Below are 24,283 nucleotides of genomic sequence, written 5' to 3' on the forward strand. Positions count from 1 at the left end.
CAGCACACAATATGGAAAATAACGAGGCCCGAACTGCTCACTAAATCTGATAAAAAAACTAATATACGATCCCTCATCTAAAGAGTTCTACTTTACTAGTCTGGGCCTTTTTAACGATGGATGAACATAAATTAATGAAAAGTGGGGATCTAAGAACCATTTTACACGTCAACATAATATACCATCTACATCCCTATTATAGCCCCATTGAGGAATCTTTTGACAAATGGAGGGTTATGCAAGATGCTTTTCTGAGCTCTCCGGGTTATTCGGAAAAATACCTTAAATTCCCTCAAACAACTCCTTTAAACACGCCATTTGTATTCAGGCTGAGTAGAAATGGATTCCGTCTTTCCGATGATGTACTCGAGCAGCGGAGGACAGGAGCCATCCGTGCGAGTGTTAATGCTGCCATTAAGCATCTCCTAAATGAAGGGTTGTGGGCCTGTTTGTTATCGCTCCGTGCGTGACAGGAATGCAGGAATATTTTAATGAGCTTCAGGGTTCCTGATCCAGAGACAACATTTCTCATCTGGGTCCTGGACTCACAACAACCTTATCTCCGACTGGTGCCAATTTTTCTATATATATATTATTTTGACATCTAATCTAAAGTCATGTTTTACACTCCCAGGCAACAGTTCATTACATTTTGTATATACCGCCTGCTGGAATCTCTTAATCGACAACAAGCTTCTGCTTTGTAATATTGATTTGAAAAGCCACAGGATTGGACTTGATTATTTACAAAGTCTGTAGAACCATAACATGATATCAAAAGGTGAATTTTCAGTTACCTTACCTTCACGTGACATATGGTCCATTCACTCTAAAAGGCTCTTCACTGGTCATTTTCATACTACCTACATTTGAGATGTGAATGTGTCCAATTATTTTATTATCGTTTTATGTGTGTTTGTTCAAGTTACATATACTTGGAATTTTCAGGTTTTGTTGATTTAAGCACCTGTTGTTGTACACATCTTCGTGAGCGTGTACTCTAGAATTGGCAATAATACTAACTATATAAAAACATTGTTGTACTAAGACACGTAAGTACTCCGCAGAGATCTGGACAAGACAGCATGTTGAGCTGCAGGCACAAAGCAGACAGTTCATATCTTCAGTTAACACTCAGAGACCCACACCACTTGATGGAAGACTTATTTCAATCTGCAGAAAGTGTTTGTGTGTGTGTGTGTGTGTGTGTGTGTGTGTGTGTGTGTGTGTGTGTGTTTGTTTTTGTCAGTATGTGTTCAACACTGTTCCAATTTGATGCAGTTGATAACTGTACTCTCATGCTCATCCAATTACTGACAGTAGCATTGCTCTCAACGTGGCATCAGCCCTTTGTAGTATACTGTGTGTATCGGTAGTGTGTGCTTGCTTGTTGTTAGCTAGAGCCTGAAGCTAACACACACCCTCAGTATCAAATGGTTTATGAGCTCTTGGTTGATTAAAGTGACTGAGGAGATTTGTACTCACTCAGACAGAAAGGCCCAGGACTGTCTCAGTGGACCCGGGGGTGAGGAGGAGTAATGGTGGGGTCTCCTGCCCGCCTGCCTGCCTGCCTGCTGCAGCTTTGTTCTGAAATATTGTTGCTACCAACAGAGCGCTGTGTTTTAGCCTGTAGCTTTAGGTAACATCTCACGGACTTGTGAGTACAAACTAACATTGCCAAGTGTGTTTTATTTCGCTAGCTTGCAGCGGCAGCTGGTGTGGCAGTCATTTGTTCTGAGCCAGTAGCTTCCAAGTCAAGACGGAAGCACATTGTATTAATTTCATTTTTGCAGGGAGTGTGAGTGTGTGCAGGCATGCATGCAGTAAGCTGCTGGTGAAAGCTTATTTTGAAAACTGAATTTAAAGGGTTATTCTAAGAAAATTGGACACAAGGTGGAGGTACTCTGTTTTATCAGATTAGATAGTGTTACTCTTTCATTTTGAGAATTTGGAAGATACAGTGATCTTCCCCCGTGCACTGTATGTATGCCACAGCTGGATGTGTGCCGATACAATTTGCAAGAAGGAGCTGTTTCTTAGCATAATAATGTGTCTGTTAATGTAAAACAGTTACAACAGGGTCATATCAATTAATGATTTAGTAGTTAATACATTTGCCTGGGATTTTCGTGTACAAATTATAAAAAAAAAAAAAATCGATTCTCATTGAGGCTTATAATAAAAAACTATATTTGTTACTCAAGTAAGAGCAACGGAATGAAGAATCATCCGGATTTAATCACCCGCCACCTCGACAATAAAATGTATTTTTGAGAATAGAAAAATTAGAAAGTGTGGAGTGATAAAAACCCTGGTATATGTTTGTGTCTTTTATGGAACAGTAAGCATGCTGTCTGCTTTTGATATTAAACGTCATGCTGTATTCTCCTTGGCCTAACTCTTGCATCTCGCTCTGGAGTATCGTTCAAAACTTTTTTTAAATCTTGAGGTTGAAAACACTGGGTCCAAAACAGGGTTGCAAACAGCTCACTTTTTGATGGCCAAATGGGTCACTTGTGTGATTCATGCAAATCCAAGGAGTTTTTTTTTTTTGGGGGGGGGGGGGGTCTATATACCAGTTACATGTGATAAGTTTGCACCAGGAACCCAAAGGTTGTCCTTTACTTCACAGAAAAATAGACATTTCCACCATAAATTAATGCAGGAAAAGCACAGATTGGTGGATAAAAATCCACCAGAATGCAGGAAATTAGGTGTTTGACGCTCAAAATGTTCTGGGGGAGCATATGCCATATGCCTATAATTTCTCCCCCAAAATGTTGAAACAATATCTAGCCTATGCCCCTGCCCTGTATGTATGCAGGTTCGATAGTCCTTAGTTCGTTTCTCATTTCGTAGGGTGGCCTTTGTGAGTTTGACAGACACCCTGCACTAGTCTTTACGTTGAAAGCACATTACGATAAACATGCATCGAGGGGACTTGCGCGCCCAACGAGTCAACGGTATCTACTCACTTTTTTGGCCCCTCACCTGTTTGCATCCCTGCAAAATCATCCTTCAAGTAAATAACACTGGTTTAGAAACATCACAAATTGATGCCTAATACAGTTTTTCCAAGGCTGTTATTACTGTGAACTCCAGTGCAGTGTGTTTTCTTGGAATGCTTTTGGAAAGTCTTTGTAAATAAGGTGTTGCTAACTCTGGATTGAGAGACTTGAAAATTGTTCCGAGACGTACTGTATACTTTCAAAAACTGTCATTACTGGCAGATTGCTAAAGTGCTTTTTTTGCTGTGTAGAGTCTGTAAAGATGAGTGAGCTACTGTACTCTTGTATGTGGAGATTGTTAAATTAGCTGTAGTTTACAACAAAAATACAAATTAATTCATTATAAAGATATTGGGGATTTTTTTAGTGGTACATTGCAGAATAACTTCTGTGATTTTTATGATTTGAAAGAGGTATTTTCTAATCTCAGTAATGGTTTACCACACACACAATGTTTACATTTTCTCAATTTAATCTGCTTTGTTATAGGATGTTAGTGGTTCTAACGATAAATATGTCATTTTAATTGTTAAACATGAATGATTGAATGTTAACATTATGAAATGAGTAGTTTTAATCCATTTTATTTGATAAAATGTATATTGTGTCCATGCTAAGAAATGATTTCACATAGATCTAATTTAATAGACAAGAGTTTGCTTCTTCTTGGAAATTCAGATAAAACACATTTTGAACTCAACATTTTGAGGTCAGACTAATACGCCACATTATCTGTTGTCCTACCAAACAACACCATTATCTATCTGAAAGTACATCAACCATTCATTCTATAGAGCCCTTATATACCATGTATGAACTCAATGAACTCAAGGCTTTACAGACATGTTAAGTGCTCAAATGGCCATGACGCAATCATGACCACCTCATAGATCAATTTGAACTCCAAAGCTTCATTTAGCAGAAAACATGTTCTGCCGTGTACCCGAGACGGAGCATCTAATCACAGCAAAAACAAGAAGCTAAACATACAAAGCCTGGATAACAGAGAGAGAGAGAGAGAAGGCCAGACTGCCTTTTAGTTCTTCCTAATTGTCAGAAAAGACTACGGGGTTTCATGCTCTTTGGATAATGAGTCACCCGGTAATCATACGTGCATCCAAATTTACTGCAGCTAATGCATTCCCACTCTGTTCTTTTAGGGCAGAGATGAGAAACAAAAAGAGTGCCAGAAGGTTTTGAAGTGTTCACTTGTAAAATGCTATTGTATCACATAACTACAGCTTTTACGGTACGCCAGCACTGAAAAACTGACGTCTTTCATGATGTTGCTATCTTCACAAATCTTAAAGGGTGACTATTATAACAGCTGGGAATGATAATCAGTCAAAGTAAGTTGCATCAAACTCAATATTGTACATTATGTCCTTTTACTTTGCACATGTATAACTTTGAATGTATTTATTGTATATATTGCTTATCCTTTTTTTTAACCGTGTACTTTATTGTACCGTGGGTTGGAGAGAAACGTGCTTTCGTTTCATCTGTATATCTCGCACTTATTGAAGAATTGACAATACAGTTGACTTTAGTTGACTATATTTTCTCTATACCATTACATGCCATGTGGATTGTAGCCTTACCTTCTGTCGGGCAGGATGGGCACCCTCCAGCCCTTGATGAAGCTGAGATGGTATGGTACATTTTCAATTTGTTTGGTTGTGCCTTACATTTTGCACTGTTACTTTATCCTTGGCACATATTGCAGAATTGACAATAAAGTTGACTTGACTGTAATTTCATAATAACATTACATGCGTGGTAACTAAATCTCTATATAGATTCAAGCCTTACCTTCTGTCGGGCAGGATGGGCACCCTCCAGCCCTTGATGAAGCTGAGGTTGTAGTCGGACAGTTCCACCACTAGAGGGAGTTTGGGCACCCAGACGGTGAGCTCCAGGGGGGCGCTCAGGTGTTCGTAGCTGAAGATAACCCTCGCGTTCATGGAGCCGCGCGTCTCCTTCCCATTCACGAACACGTAGTCGCAATTCATGGACACCTGGAAGAAGAGGACACATCAGGGTCACAGAGTCAGGCCATCTATATGGTAATGGTCAAGAGGGGATTCGAAGTGATGTGTGTTGTATGATGTATAGTGAGGTATGGATGCGACTGTCAGTGCCACCATCCATCATGAAGGAGCTACTCAAGGTCGATAGTTTGAGCTGAGCAAAATAATATACAGTGGGGGATATGGGATATGTATGGATGTAATGTGAAAGTTCAGGCGTCATAAAGCATCTCCGACCCCAACACTTTCATTTTGGTTTTACGGAATCAGTTCACAGTTCAAATAAATTAAAATGAGAAACACATACAGAGGGGTCAGCAGTGGATTGCCTTGACAAGGGGTTGGTGATATTTTTATATGATATGTGAGACATGTAACAGTAACTTATCTTCTCTGTAACAGTGTCTTGGTTACTCATGGTGAATAAATCTCACGGAACATTGATTTATCTCAAATCCTACACACTTTAAACAACAAATCGCTCCTTTGGGATAACGTTTGATTCTGGTTCTGATTCCATAACCATCTCCATGAGTAGAGTAGGTGAGACAAAGGATGTGTATTTTTTTTCCTGTTCATGTAAAACAACTCTTTAAAAACAGGCTATATGTTACCAGAGCTCCTCAGCTGTTTGCCACTGAAGCAACAGAGACTACAGGTTTTCATTCCACCAGTCCATTTTGCTCATTTATTATGTCTTTTTAAAAATCGATACACTAAAATGACATCTGTATATAGGCCTGCTATTGCCCAAGTCATTTATTGTCTTCTGTTTTCTGTGATGCACAATATGGAGACACAAAAATAATACATGTAATGGATCAATGTACATTTTTATTTGAATGTAATCTTAATGTGTTAAATGCCTATATTAAACACATTATCATTCTGTACTTTCCATTTGACTAATTGTATTTCAATACTTTGGCAAAGTTATTTTTCAAACGTTCATACTAAGTTACATACTGTATAGGTCTTGTGAAAAAAAATTATAATTGAAAAAGTGAGTAGAAGAATGCATGTGTAGGGCACTGTGCATGTACAGTATTTAAATGACTCAATCCGCCCCTGGAGACCTTGATGGCACATCGCTGCTAAACCACTGCAGCTGTAAACAATGCTTACAGGGCTGTGGGCTCTACTCTAATCTCATTTGCATCTTTTTAATGCGTTCAAATTAGTGCTTCTAAGTAACCCAGCGTTTGTTAGAGCACGGACAGAGCAAATCAGGCATGCAAACCACGTCCCCACCCCGCCACCTCTCTCTTGCCCATTCTCAGCATAATGATGTATGAACAATTACACCGACGCATAATATGCCAACAAAAGCTTTTAAGCCAAACACATAATTCATCTCATATGACAGTAGTGTGACATGTCAACACCTATACACCGCTAAGCATATTCTCATTTCACCTTTCCCGAGACAGGGGCTTTTCGTGTAATACGAGATCATTTGTGAGACAGAGCACAAATTTCGATGTATTGCCATTTCTAAATTTAAGTCCTAGCCTAGCAAATGCCATTTTTAACTTAAAATCATTCTTTAGCTCCCCCCTCCCGCCCCCCCCATCTAAGTCAAAAAGCTCCAGCTCTATTTGAATTATCATAAATACTTGTCCCCCGCTCGGACACTAAATTATTAACTGCAATGGATCTGGAGGGCTTTTTGCTTTTGGGCTCCGGTTGGAAGCTGATTTATCTAGTGGTGGGAGGTAGCTGGCATTGTAATCAGGGGATCTAATCTCCCGCAAATGGAGGTCGGGCTGGCTTGGTCTTCTCAGGGCTGGGAATCCATCATAACTGGTGGATGGTCTGAGTAATATAATTCCCCCCCTCTGTCCACGCAGACAGGCCAGAGTTTGGGCGGGAAGGGGAAGGGGCATTGTTGGCAGTGGTGGTGTAAGGATTTCTTAAGATGTCAGTCTTTTTTCCCTTTGGGTTCAGCTAATGCAATTTTTGCAGGGTTTGACTTTATGGGCAGCTCCACAGTACTGGAGCTTTTTTTTGGTGTTATTGTTGTATGTGAAGTGAAGCATAAATGATAGAGAAAAAAGTAGGAATTTGACACAGTGACCTATGGGCGTATGTTTCATTCCAACATTGCATTGCTAGTTGCCACAGTTGCATGGTACACATAGGTGTACATGTTGAGTGTCAAACACTTAATTCCCTGCATTCTGGTGGATTTGTGTGCACTAATTTATGGTGAAAATGTCTTTATTTAATCCGAGTTCAAGAAAGACACTGCAACGGTGAGATCTCAGCAAGGTTAAGATGGTATGGTCCTGAAATCTAAGTCTGTGCATGGATGGTTTAGGATAGTAATGCTACTTTATTTCATGCTTCCTTAACACCACATAGAGAAGTTGCAAAGGCATTTTAATAATTTTTTCTCCCTTTTTCTTTAACCTTTACTTATAACCCACATATATACCAATTGAAATGTGAAATCTCTTTTTCAAGGGAGTCCAGTCAAAAGAAGCCTACGCCCATGCAGTGACCCCGGCCACCTTGATTAATCATATAGCACGGCCTGCTGGAGAGGAGAGAGTGTGGGGAACATCTCCCTGACATGTACTATACTCCCCCTCCTCTACCCTAAAGCTACACACACACGCACTCAAGCACGCACACACACACACACACCCCCACACACACACATGCACACACACACACACACATGCACACGCACACAAATTGAGCCCTAGCCGGAGTGCCGCATCAACTCCCGCGGCTATATTGCTGCTGATAAACTTGGCGGGCTAATTGCGAGTCAAAAGCTGTTAGTGACTGCGGGTATCAGTGGGCCTGTGGGGGCTAGCTGAGGAGGGCCTTTCACACACGGGGCCTCCGCATGCCGTCACACTGCCGATAATGCGCTGTGGCATCCGCCGCCGTGCCGGCAGATTGCCTGGGTGGAGACAGAGCACCAGAGCAAGTACAAGTGCAAGTGTCTGTGTTTGGTTGTGTGTGTGTGTGTGTGTGTGTGTGTGTGTGTGTGTGTGTACTAGTCGTCACATGATTCATAGTGAAAGACCGGCTGTGGGTTAATAAAGGTGAAGACACCCTAAGGACCCTTTCACACATTTACTGCATGACATTAATGGCGGAGTCGGCAAGTCTGGAGAATGCTTGTTGTTCAAATTCACTTCTTGTCAAAATCAGTGGGTATTTCTTCAGGATCCGCTCCCTTTCTGTACAAATAAAATACAGTGTTAATACACATCAAAGGGGGCCCACCATAGCAACATGCCCATTTACAGAGCCTAAGCTGTGTTTCAACAATGGATAATTTTTTCAGCGGACTTTCAGTACAGACAGGTAGCGGATCATGACGAGATATTCACTGATTTTGACAAAAAACATTCTCCAGAATCACTGACTCCACCTTTAACTGAATCCATTTCCCTAAACGGTTCCAGGAAAGGCAGTAGCTTCTTCTGTCCTCAAAGCAAGCTATGCTCTAATGGCATTTTAGTGTGAAGCCACCACTCACACAGCGCAACTAATATGGCAAATTCTCTGTCCATCCACACTCTGCACTGATAGCAGTTAAAGACATTTGTTCGCATAATCCAGTTTCAGAGTTGAGCCATAATTGTATTCAATCTTGAGCAGACAGACTGCTAGAACAGATTTAGTGCCATTACATCATTGGCTCATTATTCACACATGACCCCTTTAAGGGGCACTTGGGCAATTTAGAATAGAACTTCTGCAAAGAGACAGATTAAGGAATGAATGGTCAAAATCAGCAGAGGCAAATATATCCTGGTTAATACACACAATATACAAGACATTGACGCTAGTTGCCACAGTTATGAGTGGCAGTCGGCAGTTGGCAATTGGTCGCCCCACCTTTAAATCTTCCTTCAAAACTTTATTGAGACTGGCCTGTCCTGCATAATTCCCTCTATAACGTACTCATGGATATGATTTTTTTAAATTCATTTTATTTATATATTTTTAACTGTATTTTTGCTTGTTTTAACTGTTAGGTGTCCTTGAGTGTTATGAAAGGCGCACATAAATACAATTTATTATTATAAAGTTCTCTACAAAATTATGAAAAGACAGAAACAAACTAAACCAGATTCAGTATTTATAATATTTTTAATGGTGGAATTGCAAAGAGAGGTCATCAGAAATTAACATTTATCTGCTCAAAACTGGTTCTTTCCAGCTTTGCTCTCACAATTCTGATTGACTATGCATTAAATAATATATTTCTCACCCACGTTTCAATGCCAAAGGCGCTCACATAGCAAAGAAGAAAGCGCTGCAAAAGAAAAAAATTTAGTCATCTTGATGACATGCATATATTTATGCGTCGTTTGTTGTATGCATTTCAAAACATATGCCACAAACCACCAATTATCCGACATTTTATGTTCAAAATTTAAATATTCACCACATTAATTGCCGCAATACTCTGCAAAAGGGAGTTTCCATTTAGGGATAACATATGTACTAGATGAACACTGACATATGGTTTGAATTACTGGGACATTGTATCGGAGCTGTTGTGAAGCCTTTTCTTCAAGTGATGGATGTGTGCTGGCTTAAAGAGCAGCGCCTCCAATGAGTTCATGTTAGCTAAATGAGCCAGCCGCCATTAGCCTTTTGTTGAAAGGATTTATGATGCTGAGTTAAAGATGATCTGTTGTTCTGGAAATATGAGCCTTTTGGAAACTGATTGATTGCTATTTAGAACGAATATTCATATTTTGATTTATTTCATATTGCAGTTAGTTGTGGTCTGAATACTTTAAAAAGGTTGTTTGCCTCTACTGGTTACTAGCCATAGATATAGATGGATAGAAGGATATGAAAATTGGTTTACAATCGCTTCCAATGTAGAACTTTGTCTCACAATTTGTGCATATTTATTTATAGAAATATTCTATGCTGAAACATTAAGATAAGCCTGAATGGGAAATAGGATCGGCCCGGAACCAAAATGTGGACTGGGCTGTCCACATCTGCTTGGCAATGTATCTCACTGGCCAGATATATGACAAGGGCTGTGCATGTTTACTACTAGGAAATCAAACAAATCAATTGTCACCTATCACATCCTTGCATCTTCCCCTACACAAACATTGCAGCAACTATAGGAGCATACTTCAATCCTCAACTGCAGATATCTTGAAGCCCACATTGTCTTGTCTAATTGCTTGCCTTTCAAATGCAAAGTTTGGAGTCTTGTTAAAGGTTAATGTGCCGCACTAAAATGTGAGTAAGGCAAGTACAAAAACAGCCTTCATCCAGGTGTACTGTATATACTGTAGTACATGTGCAGAATTGACCACAGGCAGGAGAAGTCATGGGCAGGCACAAGGCCTTATCTCTGTGTTCAGAAGGTTTATTTGAGTTCCAATGCCAGGGGAGAGGATAACCATGTGGGGGGTAGGGAGTTGGTCCGTGTTGCTTCTGATGGCTGGCACGGCCTCACTACCCCCTGACGCTAGGGTTATACACAAACAACCACACACACACACACACACACACACACACACACACACACACACACACACACACACACACACACACACACACACACACACACACACACACACACACACACACACACACACACACACACACACACACACACACACACACACACACACACACACAGAGGATTGGCTTATCTGCTATAGGCTCTTGATGCACAGTGCTGCAGCTTAGTTCTTTTCAAAGACGAAAGAACTAAAAAACAAAAATAAAAGTTTGAGTAAAGAAAAAACGACAGCCTCCTCTCCCCTATTTTTACTCTCAATGCTGGAAAAACAAAACACAAACGCCCGTGGGTCGGCAAACATCCAAATGAGAAGGATGCAAACTAAAGATATATTTGGAAAGGAGTCTCAAATATTTTTTTTTGTTTTGTTCAGTTCAAGTCTCAAGCCAAAAGGCAATCAGAAAATGTGACACTGAGTTGTGTGGTGTACATAATGTATTTTGCATCTGCAGTGCAAACAACCAGCATAACACGACCAAAACAAAACCATCTGATTAGTACAGATTGATAGGACTTTGGGACATGGAATAAAAAAAACAAACAACACCAACAAAGTAATGGAGTGTTCGTCCACCTTCGTCGGGCCTCACTGTGAATCTTTTATTTGTGTATATTCTGGGGGGAGGTTTTATTGAAGTGTCATGTATTCCCCGGCCCTGAAAGGCTCATTTTAAATTAGTCCCGAAATATTCAATAGGAGGAGCGCTGAAGCAAAGCCCCACTCGATACCACATGGCCCAACGCCTTGTCTTTAATGGATAATGAAAAATGATAAACGATGCGCTAAGACCGGCCGCCCCCCAATGTAACACATGTTCTTTTCCCAATTAACGACACAATACGATACAAAATACCACAATTGGAAGCCCTCCCGACTTAAAGAAACACATCTTTATAGGGAACTCATTGATCTAAACAGTAATGAGTTGAATTCCGCAGTTAATAGGTGGAGTTGGTTGTCAAAATCAATCAGTGAAAATCTCCTCACGATCCGCTACCTGAACTTAGTGCATGTGTGAATGTGCGCTGAAAAAAAAAATCTAGTATGGAAACACAGCCTAGGCTCTGCAAACTTGTATATAAACAAAGGGTATGTAAACTAAAGGGGCCCAAGTAGCTAGAAACATGGCAGTTGACAGAGCCTCGGCTTTTTATTTACACAAAAAAAAAATTCAGAGCACACACACACACATGGACAGGTAGTGGACAAGAAGTGATTTTGAAGAAAAAACGCGTTCTCCAGAATTGCATTTGTACTCCCCCAGGTACAGTGCTATATGCGTCACACATTTGGGTTGGTCCAGTATGTCAGAGTAAACATATATTGGACATATACTAGTATTTCACAAGAACAGATACTGGTGGCACAGCCGATATGATTGAAGTCAGTATCAGATTCTGCTTTATGGATTCATGGCTTCGCTCAGTAAAAATCTACCATCAAACCTGCCTCACCTGACCTTGAGGAGCTGCTGGACCAAACAATAGGATTTCATCAGTCTTGACTTCATATGACACTTTTACTATTCAATAAACAGAAAACAGGCTTTTTGCCACTGACTGGATTCTAGATTCTTGGAATATATGAAAATAAATGAAATTAACGAGGTCAGATTTAAAGATTTCTGTTATTGGGACTTTGTGTTATAGGAATTTCACAAGCCTGACACAGTTAAAGTGGATCTCACTTCGAGTCACGCCTGGTCCCCTCTCTCTCCCTGATGGCTATTTTCACTCAGTGCAGTGTATTTACTTGCAGGTTTTACTGTATTTGTGTTGATTTCTCGATAGCCGAACAGTCCTTATGGATAGACTTGTAGAAATGTGATAAGGTATAAGCCGGTTTTATAACAAATACTGTCGCCATTGGCCAGATTCCCTTGATAAATCCCCTTATTTTATGCCAAGGAGGTAGGTTAAACCATCCAGTATGTTCTGATAGTCAGGGTGAGGTAGCTCACACTGTCATCAACCTCCTGATACTTAGCAAGCGGATGTAAGGCAGCAGAAACAATTCTCAATCAACGCCCTCTTTCATCACACTGCCATTGCCACCCTCTTGTCTGTGCAACAAACGCTTTGGCTGGGTGAGAAATCCTCAGTGAGAAATCCATCTCACAAAGCCAAACAAAGAACAACAGGAAATAGCAAACAAGTAAATAATCTCAAACCATTTTTTTTTTTATTTTAGTTTCTTTCATAAAAAAATAATTATTATAGGCACACCTGCCTAGTGCTTAAGAGGAACATAGTTTAGTAGGTATTATTTGAGGTGTTGACTACACAAGGTGAGTTTTCAAAGCTTTGTTGCACGTCGTTTGTGCAGACCCTTTGTCCACAAATGCATTCTGCTTACCTTTCAATATACAGTACCTTTTATCTTTGTGTGACCCATTTAGTGTTGCAATGTCTTGTGACCCATTTTCCATATAAGAAAATGTATATATCAATGAATATCAATATTTAAATGCATTTGCGTACTGTATGCCCTGCTTACTTCTGCTTACTTACACCATCACTTTTAATATGAACAAAAGTGCGAAACGGCACAGCGGCAATTAATTATTAAACAAATATGCAATCGGGCTATATTGCAATCTATTGTGATTGTAATTGACTGGAGAAAATAATAACTGCGTAATTAAAGTCTCCTAATATGCTCTGCAAGTTGTTGTGATCCCGATTGAATTTATTTAATCAACAAACGAGACTTGATATATTGTTCTCTCAGCTTTGATTCCCTGTCGAGATTGAGTTATGATTGTTCCACTGTATCCTGAGACACTGCTGTTACACACTGCCAACAGCCATCACACTGAATTCGACAACAAGAAGTCGTGGGCTTTGCACTACACAGCACATCCGGAGAGAAGATTTTTCTGTGAAGAAAGGTGTCTCTTTGACAAGCAGTAGGTGTGATGCTTGGAGCTTTTACAACTCACTCAGAATCATTTTGACTTAAAGGTGGAGTTAGCAATTCCGGAGAACGCTTGTTGTCAAAATCACTTTTTGGCAAAATCAGTGAATATCTTCTCAAGATCCGCTACCTGTCCTTACTGTGTGTGCGCCTGTGTCATTACCCATCCTAGGCAATGCATGTTTACTTACCAGGTTACAGAGTCTAGACTGTGTATTAAAACTATTTTCAGCGCACACAAACAGGTAGCAGATTTGTGAGGAGATATTCACTGCTTTTGACAAAGAGCATTCGCCAGACTCCACCTTCTAAATGTAGTGTTTTTATGAACATCATTTGATTTTTATAAAAGGCATAAAAAACGGATCCAATCACAGGTACATAAAAAATGGCCCAAATTGAAGTTTTTATGCTTTTCCTCACTTAAATGTGACTGTTTCCGGTGCCACTCCCCAGTATTAGTGGAAGAATAAAGGGATTATACGTCTTCTCCCAGACACAGACACAGAGGAAATCAGGTTTACTTTTACCTTAACGATGTCTTCATTGGAGGACTTGCACTGCACGAAGGCTGAGACGTCTGTGACCGCTCCATTCATCTCTATCGACACCATTTTGACTGGGATGGCCACGGTGCGTCCGGTCAGAATGGCTGTGTTGATTATCTCGGTATCCTACGGAGAGAAATAAATAAATAATGCAAACTATTAGTTTAGTTTAATTTTTATTTCACATACGAACAGACACAGTGATAAAACATATAAGTTCATGTGTGGGTGTGGCAGAAACCTGTATAGGCTTGTATGGAAACCACACCCCAAAAAACATTTGAATATTAAAAAACATAAATAAATATAATGCAAAACGATCAAATAAATCATAACAATGTAAAAAAAACAATAAACACAGAAGAAAATAGGAAAATAATATTCATGAAACAGTGGTTAACAGAAAGTGAATGTCTTGGTTATTTTGTAAGCGTTACCAATGTCCACATTCAAACCAGTGCCCACCGTGGCTACTGCATCTCATCGCTGATGACACTCAGTGGCAGACCAGAACTCATTTCACTGACATACTCAACTGACATTTTCATTTCAGATACGCTGTGAGCAATTGTACCAAACTGAAATTGGGATGGGGGACAGGAAAAAAAACAAAAGAAAACACGAAAGGGTTCTACCAAGTAAATCACAGCTTTCAGCCTTAAATTACCGGCTACATAATGGACATGACATTCACTCTACTGACGCACAGGATCTGAATCCGAGTGGTTCATCGAACTATTTTAGGATGAGCACATAAGTGGGAATATGACTTGGATGGTAGAAGACATCTAAGAGCTTTTTTGTCACAGCAGGGATCTCATTGGGGATGGAGATGTTCCACTGAAATGTTCTAATTCAAAAGCTAATGTGACAGGAGGTGGTTCAAAAGACAAAAACACTTATTTTAATATGAAGAAGTACAACCACAAAAAGTTTTTTCTGCTCATGATTTCATCCATTTACAAAATTCAGTCTCTCAACTGAGTATTCTTAGTGCACCTCCATTAACAGCTATTTGCGTGTCACCCGTATTCACTTCAGGAAGCTGTACTATCTTAAATTGAATTATTTTGCCCTGAAAGGGTATGAAAGAAACCTGTTAAAAAATCGATTATTAAGGAAGACTAGAGAAATTGGTGAATCAATGTGTAATTTAAATACACAAATTACATATTCTCCAATTGCGCTGACGTTAATGGGCAGCCTCACTGTTATTTAACAGACCTGTTTTTTCCTGTCATAGTAGAAACTCTTTCTCAAAAGAGATCAAACATTGCAAATGCAGCTATAGTTGTACAAATTGATAGACACTCAAATTCTGATTAACTAGCCACAAACAAGGCCAACATTGTCATTCCATCTGAATGCACTAGAATGCAAACAGCCTATTAAAACACACTCCAGACCTTCAGTTGAACTTCGAATCAATTCTTTTTTTTTTTTTTTTGCAGATCATGTAAGCTTGTGAGACGGGGGCACGTTTCCTTATTTGTCGAGCACATAGCGCGAGAGTCAATCAAAAACACTATATTTACATTTCTGCCAGACACTTTGTTTTAATAAGGGCGCAGAGCATGAAGTATGCAAGTGTCCTCCTCCTCTAGTGTTCCATGGGTTCCCACTCAAATGGCAAGGCCCATAATTGTTTATTCACAGTGGGAATATTACACATAGACTCAATATTGAGTTTATCAAGGTATCTACGATGTGGAGTCAGCAATTCTGGAGAATGCTTGTTTTCTAAATCGGTTTTGTGTCTAAATCAGTGAATATCTCCTCACAATCCACTACCTCTATGCACTGTCTGTGCGCTGAAAAAAAATCTGGTGTTAATACACAGCCTAGGCTCTGTAAACTTGTATGTAAACAAAGGCTGCCCACAGTAGCTATACATGCCCGTTTTAAGAGCATAGGCTGTGTATTAACACTGGATTTTTTCTCCCCAACACACACACACACACACACACACACACACACACACACACACACACACACACACACACACACACACACACACACACACACAGTAAGTACAGGTAGCAAATCGTGAGGAGTTATTTACCGATTTTGACAACATAATGTTTGACAAGAAGCATTCTCCAGAATCACTGACTGCACCTTTAAGGAAGTAACAAAGGTAGTGCTGAAGTTTCCTTAGGCATGGAACTGGAATGTATCTCTGACAGTGACATAACAGCACATACTTGCAAATATATAGAGAGGACCTGAAGATGCAATCTGAAACCTTTTAATTTACTTAATTCATTTTGAGGTCAAAAACCCATTTCACATGGAATACCTGGTCGATAGCACAACTACAAAAGGAGAGTATGTATGTGTGTGTGTTTGTGTGTGAGCATTAGAGCATAGAGCACATACATTTACCAACAGAAGCCCACACATGAAGTAAAATCTATATCCATATAATTGGTGATAACAGTAGCAATTACCAGAAGAGTCATTTACCATGGACTTTACGATAGTTTTTAATTCAGTTTTTTGAGCTTAAATGTGCTTATATCTTATTCCATGTGTCTCCCTTCTTTACAGGATGAGTTAAATGGATGGCTCTTCTTAAATATGTGGTCACATTTCCAATTTCTTCTATGGTTTTCTAGAAACAACGGGTGGCACAACTTCCCCACCGGCACAACTCTCCCCTATTGTGAAAAAATAAATAAAAATCAGTTAAAGGAAAATGTGAAAAAAAAAATAATAATGATTTACATGGATCATATAAACTTAAACGACCACTGAGGCTTGAGCTCCACTGCATTTCTCTCATTGTTTACCTATTCTTCTGCAATGATTTAATGGTTTCTGACTGGAGAATTAGCACAGGTAATTTCAATGCGCCAGCCTCCTTAGATTCACTTAACAGTAATGGATGGGAACGTGCATTAATTTGCATTTTCTTGAACTGACTTTGGCTGACTTGGCGAGTGTCTGCAGGCTTTTTATTTGCATTAGTGACTTAAGAAACATCAGCATTCAATGCAATACCAACTAAAAAACAGCTGAGATGGTGGACTGTAGATGAGTGCTTTGAATGATAAAAGATTCAAAAGTATAATGGTATACAACTCCAATAACTCCATATAATTCTAATCAATCCTATATGGTGATATGAAAGGCTAATTCTAAGGTAATAAAAAAAGGAAACTTTTATTTTCAAGCAATGATACATTATTTAAAACACACAAAAAATAATATTATATACTGTTCCATTTCTGCCAAGTCTGTTCTGATGCTAATACATTCTACATACTGCATCTCAAGGAATAATTTATGCAAAGAGAAAATAAAAAGAAGACCTAGTATAGAACCTTGGGGAACTCCGTTAAGAACGTTAATGTAGCTGGAGCATTTCATTTTCACAGTCAGTCTTACTTGACAAAACCGAGGAATGAACTAATGCATTGTCAGACATTCATTTGCTAATCAACCTGTACTTGGGCTTTAAACAGATCATTGAATAAGCCTGCAGAGCTTGGCCCCTTGTATTGGGAATCAATACAATCATTCACAACCTTCACTGGAGAAGTTCCAATTCCAATACGACAGCCTGATATAAAAATAATAGCATTAGTATATACATTCTTGTAATTCCTATATGGATATTCAATAATAGGAATAGGGTTGTAAAAGGGAGAAAGATAAACTCTCTTAAACAATTGGAAGAAACAATACAATTATTTTAAGCTTTCTAAACTTATGTCATATCTCAAACAGCGATCCTTTCAGTGGCAAATCCAATCACAAAGTACAATTATTTGTTACTTTATAATAATCTATATTTTATAGGTCCTTAAGCATCAAGCACAATGATTAATTTATGTTCTAAAACCAATTCTAATCACATCTCACCACAGCGATATTGCCAGATTTACAAATTATTTTATATTGAGTGAATCCCATCACAAAACGTGCCCAGTATTCTGGTGGTTAAATTAGTTTTTGTTAATAAAGCCAAAACAGAGCAGAGCATGTTTTGTTTCTTTTAGTTAGTTTTTTTTAGATTATGAAACAGGGCCAATTAATGTGAAGCAAAGCCCAGGCAGACCTCTGTGGATAATTGACTGGACTCTGGGGGCAAAAACCTAATTGAAAGACATCTTTTCCCTAAGCCCTCCTTGCTGTCTTGGCAGCTGGTAAGTATCACTCTAAACCAGACACTTTACAATAACATGCATGCTGCTATGAGAGCACTCATTATGCTTTATACCTGAATCCAGCATGGAACAAAAAATCAGTCAACACCGCACACAGAGCTATCATTTCACTTAATTACTACGTTCTGCATGAAACAGCAAAACAGTCATTGTTTAATGGTAATGCAAAGATGTTTCAATTGTAGTATTATAGTAAGCTACATTTTTTTATTCTGGCGGAAAATGTATGCATCGGAACTAAACACCACAGTACAGAATTAAGCACTCAAAATCAATGTTAGTGTTTGTGAGAGTCTGACTCTCACCACCTCTATGTTATTATAAATTAATAAGTACTTCTTTAATACAAAATTATTGTAATATAGCAATTCGCTACCATGGGTAGATATATACACCAGAGAAGAATGCCAATCTACCTGATAGCTGCTATCCTTTGACTTGTAATGTCAGTAAAGTGACCAAACTGGGACAGGGATGTTATTGTCTTAATACCATTCCAAATGTAGGCCTACCTCATTGCTGTGTGGAACCTTGTTTGAATCACCCAAAGGGTCTTGGTTATAAAGTACTGTGGCGAGGTTACATAGCGTGTGCAACTTAAATGCTCCACTTAACTTCTACCATTTCCACATGCTTTTAAATAATGTCCGCTGCAAAACATGTTTAGCCACATGTGCATCTTTATGAGTGAATACATACATGTTAAAGATGTATAACACATGGCTTCAAGCAGCGGGGCTTTTGTGAGACACTATTAACATCATTATTAATGTAACATCTGTGGTGTAGAGCACAAACACAAGGCAATGACTGCAGGTCAAGTATATTTAATGGACCTTGAGGTGGAGAAAAATTTAAATTATGAAAATATAATCACATAACGAAGATGTATTATACTGCTAATGGTAGACAAGCCCCCTTGGTTTCTGTATAAATCCAGGGAACGATTTTAATTTTTCATATTGATGTTAATATTTATGTATTTATCATGTTACCGTAGATAACAGTGACAATGTTTATCATCTACCATTTCCACATGCTTTTAAATAATGTCCTCTGCTACTTGTTTTGCCAGCTGTGCATCTTTATGAGTGAATACATACATGTTAAAGATGTATAACGCATGGCTTTTTGCACGACACTAAACATCATTTTTTATTTAACATATGGTATGGCCGCACCATCTCTCTCTCTCTCTCTCTCTCTCTCTCTCTCTCTCTCTCTCTCTCTCTCTCTCTCTCTCTCTCTCTCTCTCTCTCTCTCTCTCTCTCTCTCTCTCTCTCTCTCTCTCTCTCTCTCTCTCTCTCTCTCTCTCTCTCTCTCTCTCTCTCTCTCTCTCCCTCTCCCCCTCTCCCCCTCTCCCTCTCCCTCTCTCCCTCCCCCTCTCTCCCTCTCCCTCTCCCTGAGGTGATAATAACAATGTCCTGTAAATGAGGGCTCCGGTGGCTGTGTGTTAATAGTGGCCTAAACTGTGTGATAAGCCTCAGGGTTGATTTAACCTTAACCATTTTTTCGAAATAGTTCTCCTCTTTCACACTGTAAATTCACTGGTAATTCCAACCCTTCTATGCCTCCCTTTTATCTGCAGGTCAGCTGTACTTGGCCACACAATCTGTGCTCTGCCAGCCATAAAAAAACCCACTTCTCTGTTCTTTTTTACAGTCACTGCATCAGTTCTTTCGTCTAGCCTTTCTCTATCAAGCACACATTTATAAGTTACTGCATGGGATACGCCCAAGAACTTCATCTCTGTTGCTTTGTTACCCGAAAAATGCAGACATACATACACCCCCAGACTTTTTTTTTATATATCAACTGTGTCTGAATGTGCTGATCTATTTTACATGGAGTCAGTGTATGGCACTAGAGCTGAAAGAAAGTGCTAGTTGGTTTACATCTGCTGCTGCTAACCTGAAGATCACAGTAATTCTACAAGGATGTCCAATTTCAGAGAAACTATTAGGAGGAGTTGTTTTTCTTTGGGTGTATTTCGCATTTTCTAACTCGATTCATTTCTCTTTGAAAAGCCTGAGTTTCCTTTGACCTGAAAGGGACTGGGGGTAACTTCATTGAAAGCCCTTGAGGAACATTGGTTGATCTAGTCGATACACAGTGTTAATTACAGCACATACTGCTTCCAAACATGCAGTTAACACATCCCTTTGCACTGTATAGTATGCTTGTGTATAGGGCCAAATATGCTACAGAGGTCAGATATATACTGGAAACTGTTCTTACATTCGACAAATCAATCGATAAATGATTCTCGCACTTAGATAGCCTCAAGGCTCGTTCAAAAGCAAAACACGCAGGATGAGTTAAAATGGCTTGTTAAAAATAACTGCACCTAAGGAAAGCATAATGCACCACTGCCAGTTTTCATACATCAGATTCATAGAGCAGTATTTTCTTGCTGGTCCTTCAAAAGATGCATGAGTCCTGGTCTCCTCTCAGTTTGTGAAACACTATGGACTTTGTCATGACGTGGTCTGGGTTTAGATGGTTTTGACTGTAACACTTCTTCATATTATTGATAGTTTAACTGTGTAGTGCAGTATGAAAACTCCAGTGGATGAAATCCAAGCTAACACGAATATGAACAAAACTAAATGATATAGTCATTCAAGCTAAATTATCAGCCTGATCCAAACACAACTTACATCAATCAGCTACAACTCAGTCTGTATATAATGCAGGGCTCCAGAGTGCGCCTAATTTGGGCGCACATGCGCCCAAAAATCTGTGGAGTGCGACCAGATATTTCCACTGGTCGCACCAGTGCACCTGAAATTGATCACGTCATATTAAATGTAATATTGGGTGTTGTGCTGCACGATTCATCTAATTGCGATGTGAGCAGCTAGTGCAATTACATAACCGCAAAATTGGCTGCTGCGATTGCGATTCAATGTAGGATAAATGTGCGCGCGTGTGTCTATACGTTCCAACTGCTCCTCTCGTCTTTTTGGTAGCGCCCCTCTGACAGTGTGTGTGTGTGTGTGTGTGTGTGTGTGTGTATCTGCGCGCGCACCTACACGGCGTGCAAGACGGTTGCCGAGTCGACAGCAGAGTAAACAAACAAACATGGACGCCGACGCGCAGCAGCATCCACGCTGAACTTTGACGGAAAACAAAGGCATATAAAAGAGTTGCCTACCATGAACTGTCTTTGGGTTGAAAAAAAACTCCTTCAACTCAGTATCCGTCTACCTGTAGTCCAAAAAAATAAAAAAAATGCGCACAGCTGCTGCTGCAGACGGGCTCGGAGAGTCGGCACCGTGCGCATCAACAGTCATTCAAAGCAGCGGTAGTTATCATACAACCGGACGGTGTAGAAAGTCCTGTTAAAAATAGTTATCCAGTTTTCAAATCCATGTTAAAATCGGCAGGATATAGCATGTGATATAGAGCTAGTTAGCTTAAAAAAAAGTTGCTAACGGTGTCAAATGTGTTAAAATAGATAGTAGCCTAACTATGGAATTATGACCTGTTTAACATCCTATCTTGAGCTCTGATCATCTTATGGGCAATTAAAGCAATAATACCAGTTATCTTTCAACAAAATAATAGAAAAGTATGGATAGTGGTATCGATAAAGACCCGGATCGATAAGGAGACTCGATAATGCTTATAGAGACTATTGTCTTTGGAGGAATGCATTTATTTTAATGGGGAAGTATTTTTTTTTTTATTACATTTTTTAACTATAATTTTTATTATTTTGAAAACAGTATAGGCCTAGTAGAAGCTTTATTTTTTATATTTTCACTGATTCTTAATATGTGCTTGTTTTAAATTGAGATCAGGTATCGAAGCTGTCAATATTCTCAAATCTTCCTTGAAAACCAAGAAAGTAGGATCATAATAGCCTACCATTTATTATATTGCATCGCAAATCGTAATATTGGCCACTATAATCGCATTTCTCCAATTCATGCAGCACTAATTTGGTGCACCCAAAATATATGCTGGTGCACCTAGATGAAAAAGTTAGGCGCACCGGTGCACCCAATGAAAAAAGTTAGTCTGGAGCCCTGTAATGTATAATTACATTCATTTCTATGATTTAGACTGAGCTTCGTAGGGCCACTGATGGAAATTATTGAATGTTCTGATCGCACAACAGATAGCCTCACCAACAGACACTTGACACCATCCCATTAAGCTTCTGAACAACCTGCCGTAATGATAAAGTTGGTCTGTTTTTGCTTTGCTCTGATGAGAAAACCTGTTTTCAGTTCATCAATCATGTATGATGGGTGTATCCATTGTTCAACCCTGTCACTTAGGTTGGTGAGGGAACTAAAATGTCAACTTTTTGTTTTCTCCATATAATTTACTATCCACTTAGTCACGACAACCGAAATGACAGATTGCATCTCATCTTTCAAGGGGACCACAGGTGAACTTCCCCGTAGGATTAAATCAGATTTTCTTTTTTAAATCAATGAAAAATGTCCTAACGAGTGCAGTTTTTTTTAAGTGTAGTCTTGACTCAGACTGTCTCTCTTTTTTTCACCAACATACTGGCCCCTTCTGACAACTTAGACAGTAATAACCATGGTCTCCAATTTGGTTTTTGAAATGAAGTAGGCTATATTTATCACTGTCAGCAACGCTTGATGGACTAATTAGATGCACACAGAGAACTCCCAGGGATGTGAAAAACTTTGTGAATTGTTCAACCCAGGCTGGGCTTAGTCTTTGTGTGTTTTGATTTATTTTTGAATTTCTTTTCATTTTTGCATTTCAAAACAAATGTAGCCAAGTCTACCTTATTAAAGTGACAACCCAGACCACTGATGTCCTTATACAATTCCCTGTCAACTGAAAAATATTAAAGATAATGACAATACCAGTCTCCTTCTACTGTTCTTGTTAGTATTCATGAGTCCTTGGCTTGGAGACGGGAGCGAAAAAAAAAAAATTAAAATCATACTGAAACATAAACTATTTACCATCCAACTACCAAGACATAAAGAGTGCAGAGGTTTCAGGCAGCTACAGTAAAAAGAAAAGTTCCTGCTATTTTGCTTCAGAATGTTAATTTTTACGAGGGAAAGTCACAAGGGCAGAAATCTCATCTTAATTTTTATACAACTCAACACATCTGGGTACAAGATGTCGGCTAATCCCAGAATTACAATGAGACCAGTGATATGAAGTGCACCTTATGTTACAACAGATGTGCGAAACACAGAGCAATAAACTGCAGCGCAAGTATATTTAATGGAGCTTATAGGCGAAGAACTGTTTTAATTAAGAAAATATATTAAACAACCAAGACCTATTATACTGGCAAAAGTAAAAAAAGCCACCCTTGGTTTTTTGGATATACCCAGAGAAAGATTTTGTTACATATTGTGAGTAATATTGATGTATTTTACGAGTTACAATAGACAACAGTGAATGTGGTGCAATAATGACGTTGGAATACCATAAATACTACAATACGCTGTCCTCAAAAATCCTCTCTTTCACCCCCTGCTACAAAACTACTCCTAAACGCCACCTGCACCCAGTCCTCTGTATTAATTACCACACAAACTGGGTTTCACTTAAACAAGTGAGTAAAGCCAGGCCACATGAAAGGAAGTACATGTGCTGGTAGTGTAGTGGTTAGAGCGCCTGCCCATAGGGGCTCAGTACTCAGAAGCAGCAGACCGGGTTTTGAATCGGGCCTGGGTCGTTCTCTGTATGTCATTCCCCTCTCTGTCTCTCTAAACTCTCTAATGAAAGCGTAGAAATGCCAAGAAATGATCAAAAACTAAAAGAAGAAAGAGAGTACACATGCACAGAGGCATAGCCCGAGGTATTCTGAACCTCTGAATTGACTTTTTGTTTCTATAATCTGTTGACTAGCCTTACTCGTTGCCAACTTTCATTGGGCAATAAAGAAGCCCCAATGAAAAGAATAAAAAAGTGAGTTTGGATTGATTGACTTTCTTAACAATCAGCGAGTCATTTCAGAGAGTGCAGGTGTTGAATAGATGTATTTTTAATGACAACACACTTGTCATTATCATATTGGATATCTGATGCTCTGTGCGGGATTTTCAATTGTATTACAGGTACAAACAA

At 39.2% G+C, this 24,283-nt stretch overlaps 1 protein-coding gene across 2 annotated transcripts in view; it reads right to left on the reverse strand.

The window, feature by feature from the left end:
• tmem132e (transmembrane protein 132E) overlaps nt 1-24,283 on the reverse strand; it is a 355,300-nt gene that overhangs the window by 32,174 nt on the left and 298,843 nt on the right. For both annotated transcript variants that reach the window (XM_080041130.1, XM_080041129.1), the window contains exons 5-6: nt 14,013-14,156; nt 4,821-5,026 (exon numbers count right to left, since the gene is read on the reverse strand). In XM_080041130.1, the coding sequence (XP_079897256.1) occupies nt 4,821-5,026; nt 14,013-14,156 (350 nt within the window). The remainder of the gene's footprint in view (nt 1-4,820; nt 5,027-14,012; nt 14,157-24,283) is intronic.

The sequence above is a fragment of the Ammodytes marinus genome, assembly GCF_949987685.1.
Source record: "Ammodytes marinus genome assembly, chromosome: 14".
NCBI lineage: Eukaryota > Metazoa > Chordata > Actinopteri > Uranoscopiformes > Ammodytidae > Ammodytes > Ammodytes marinus.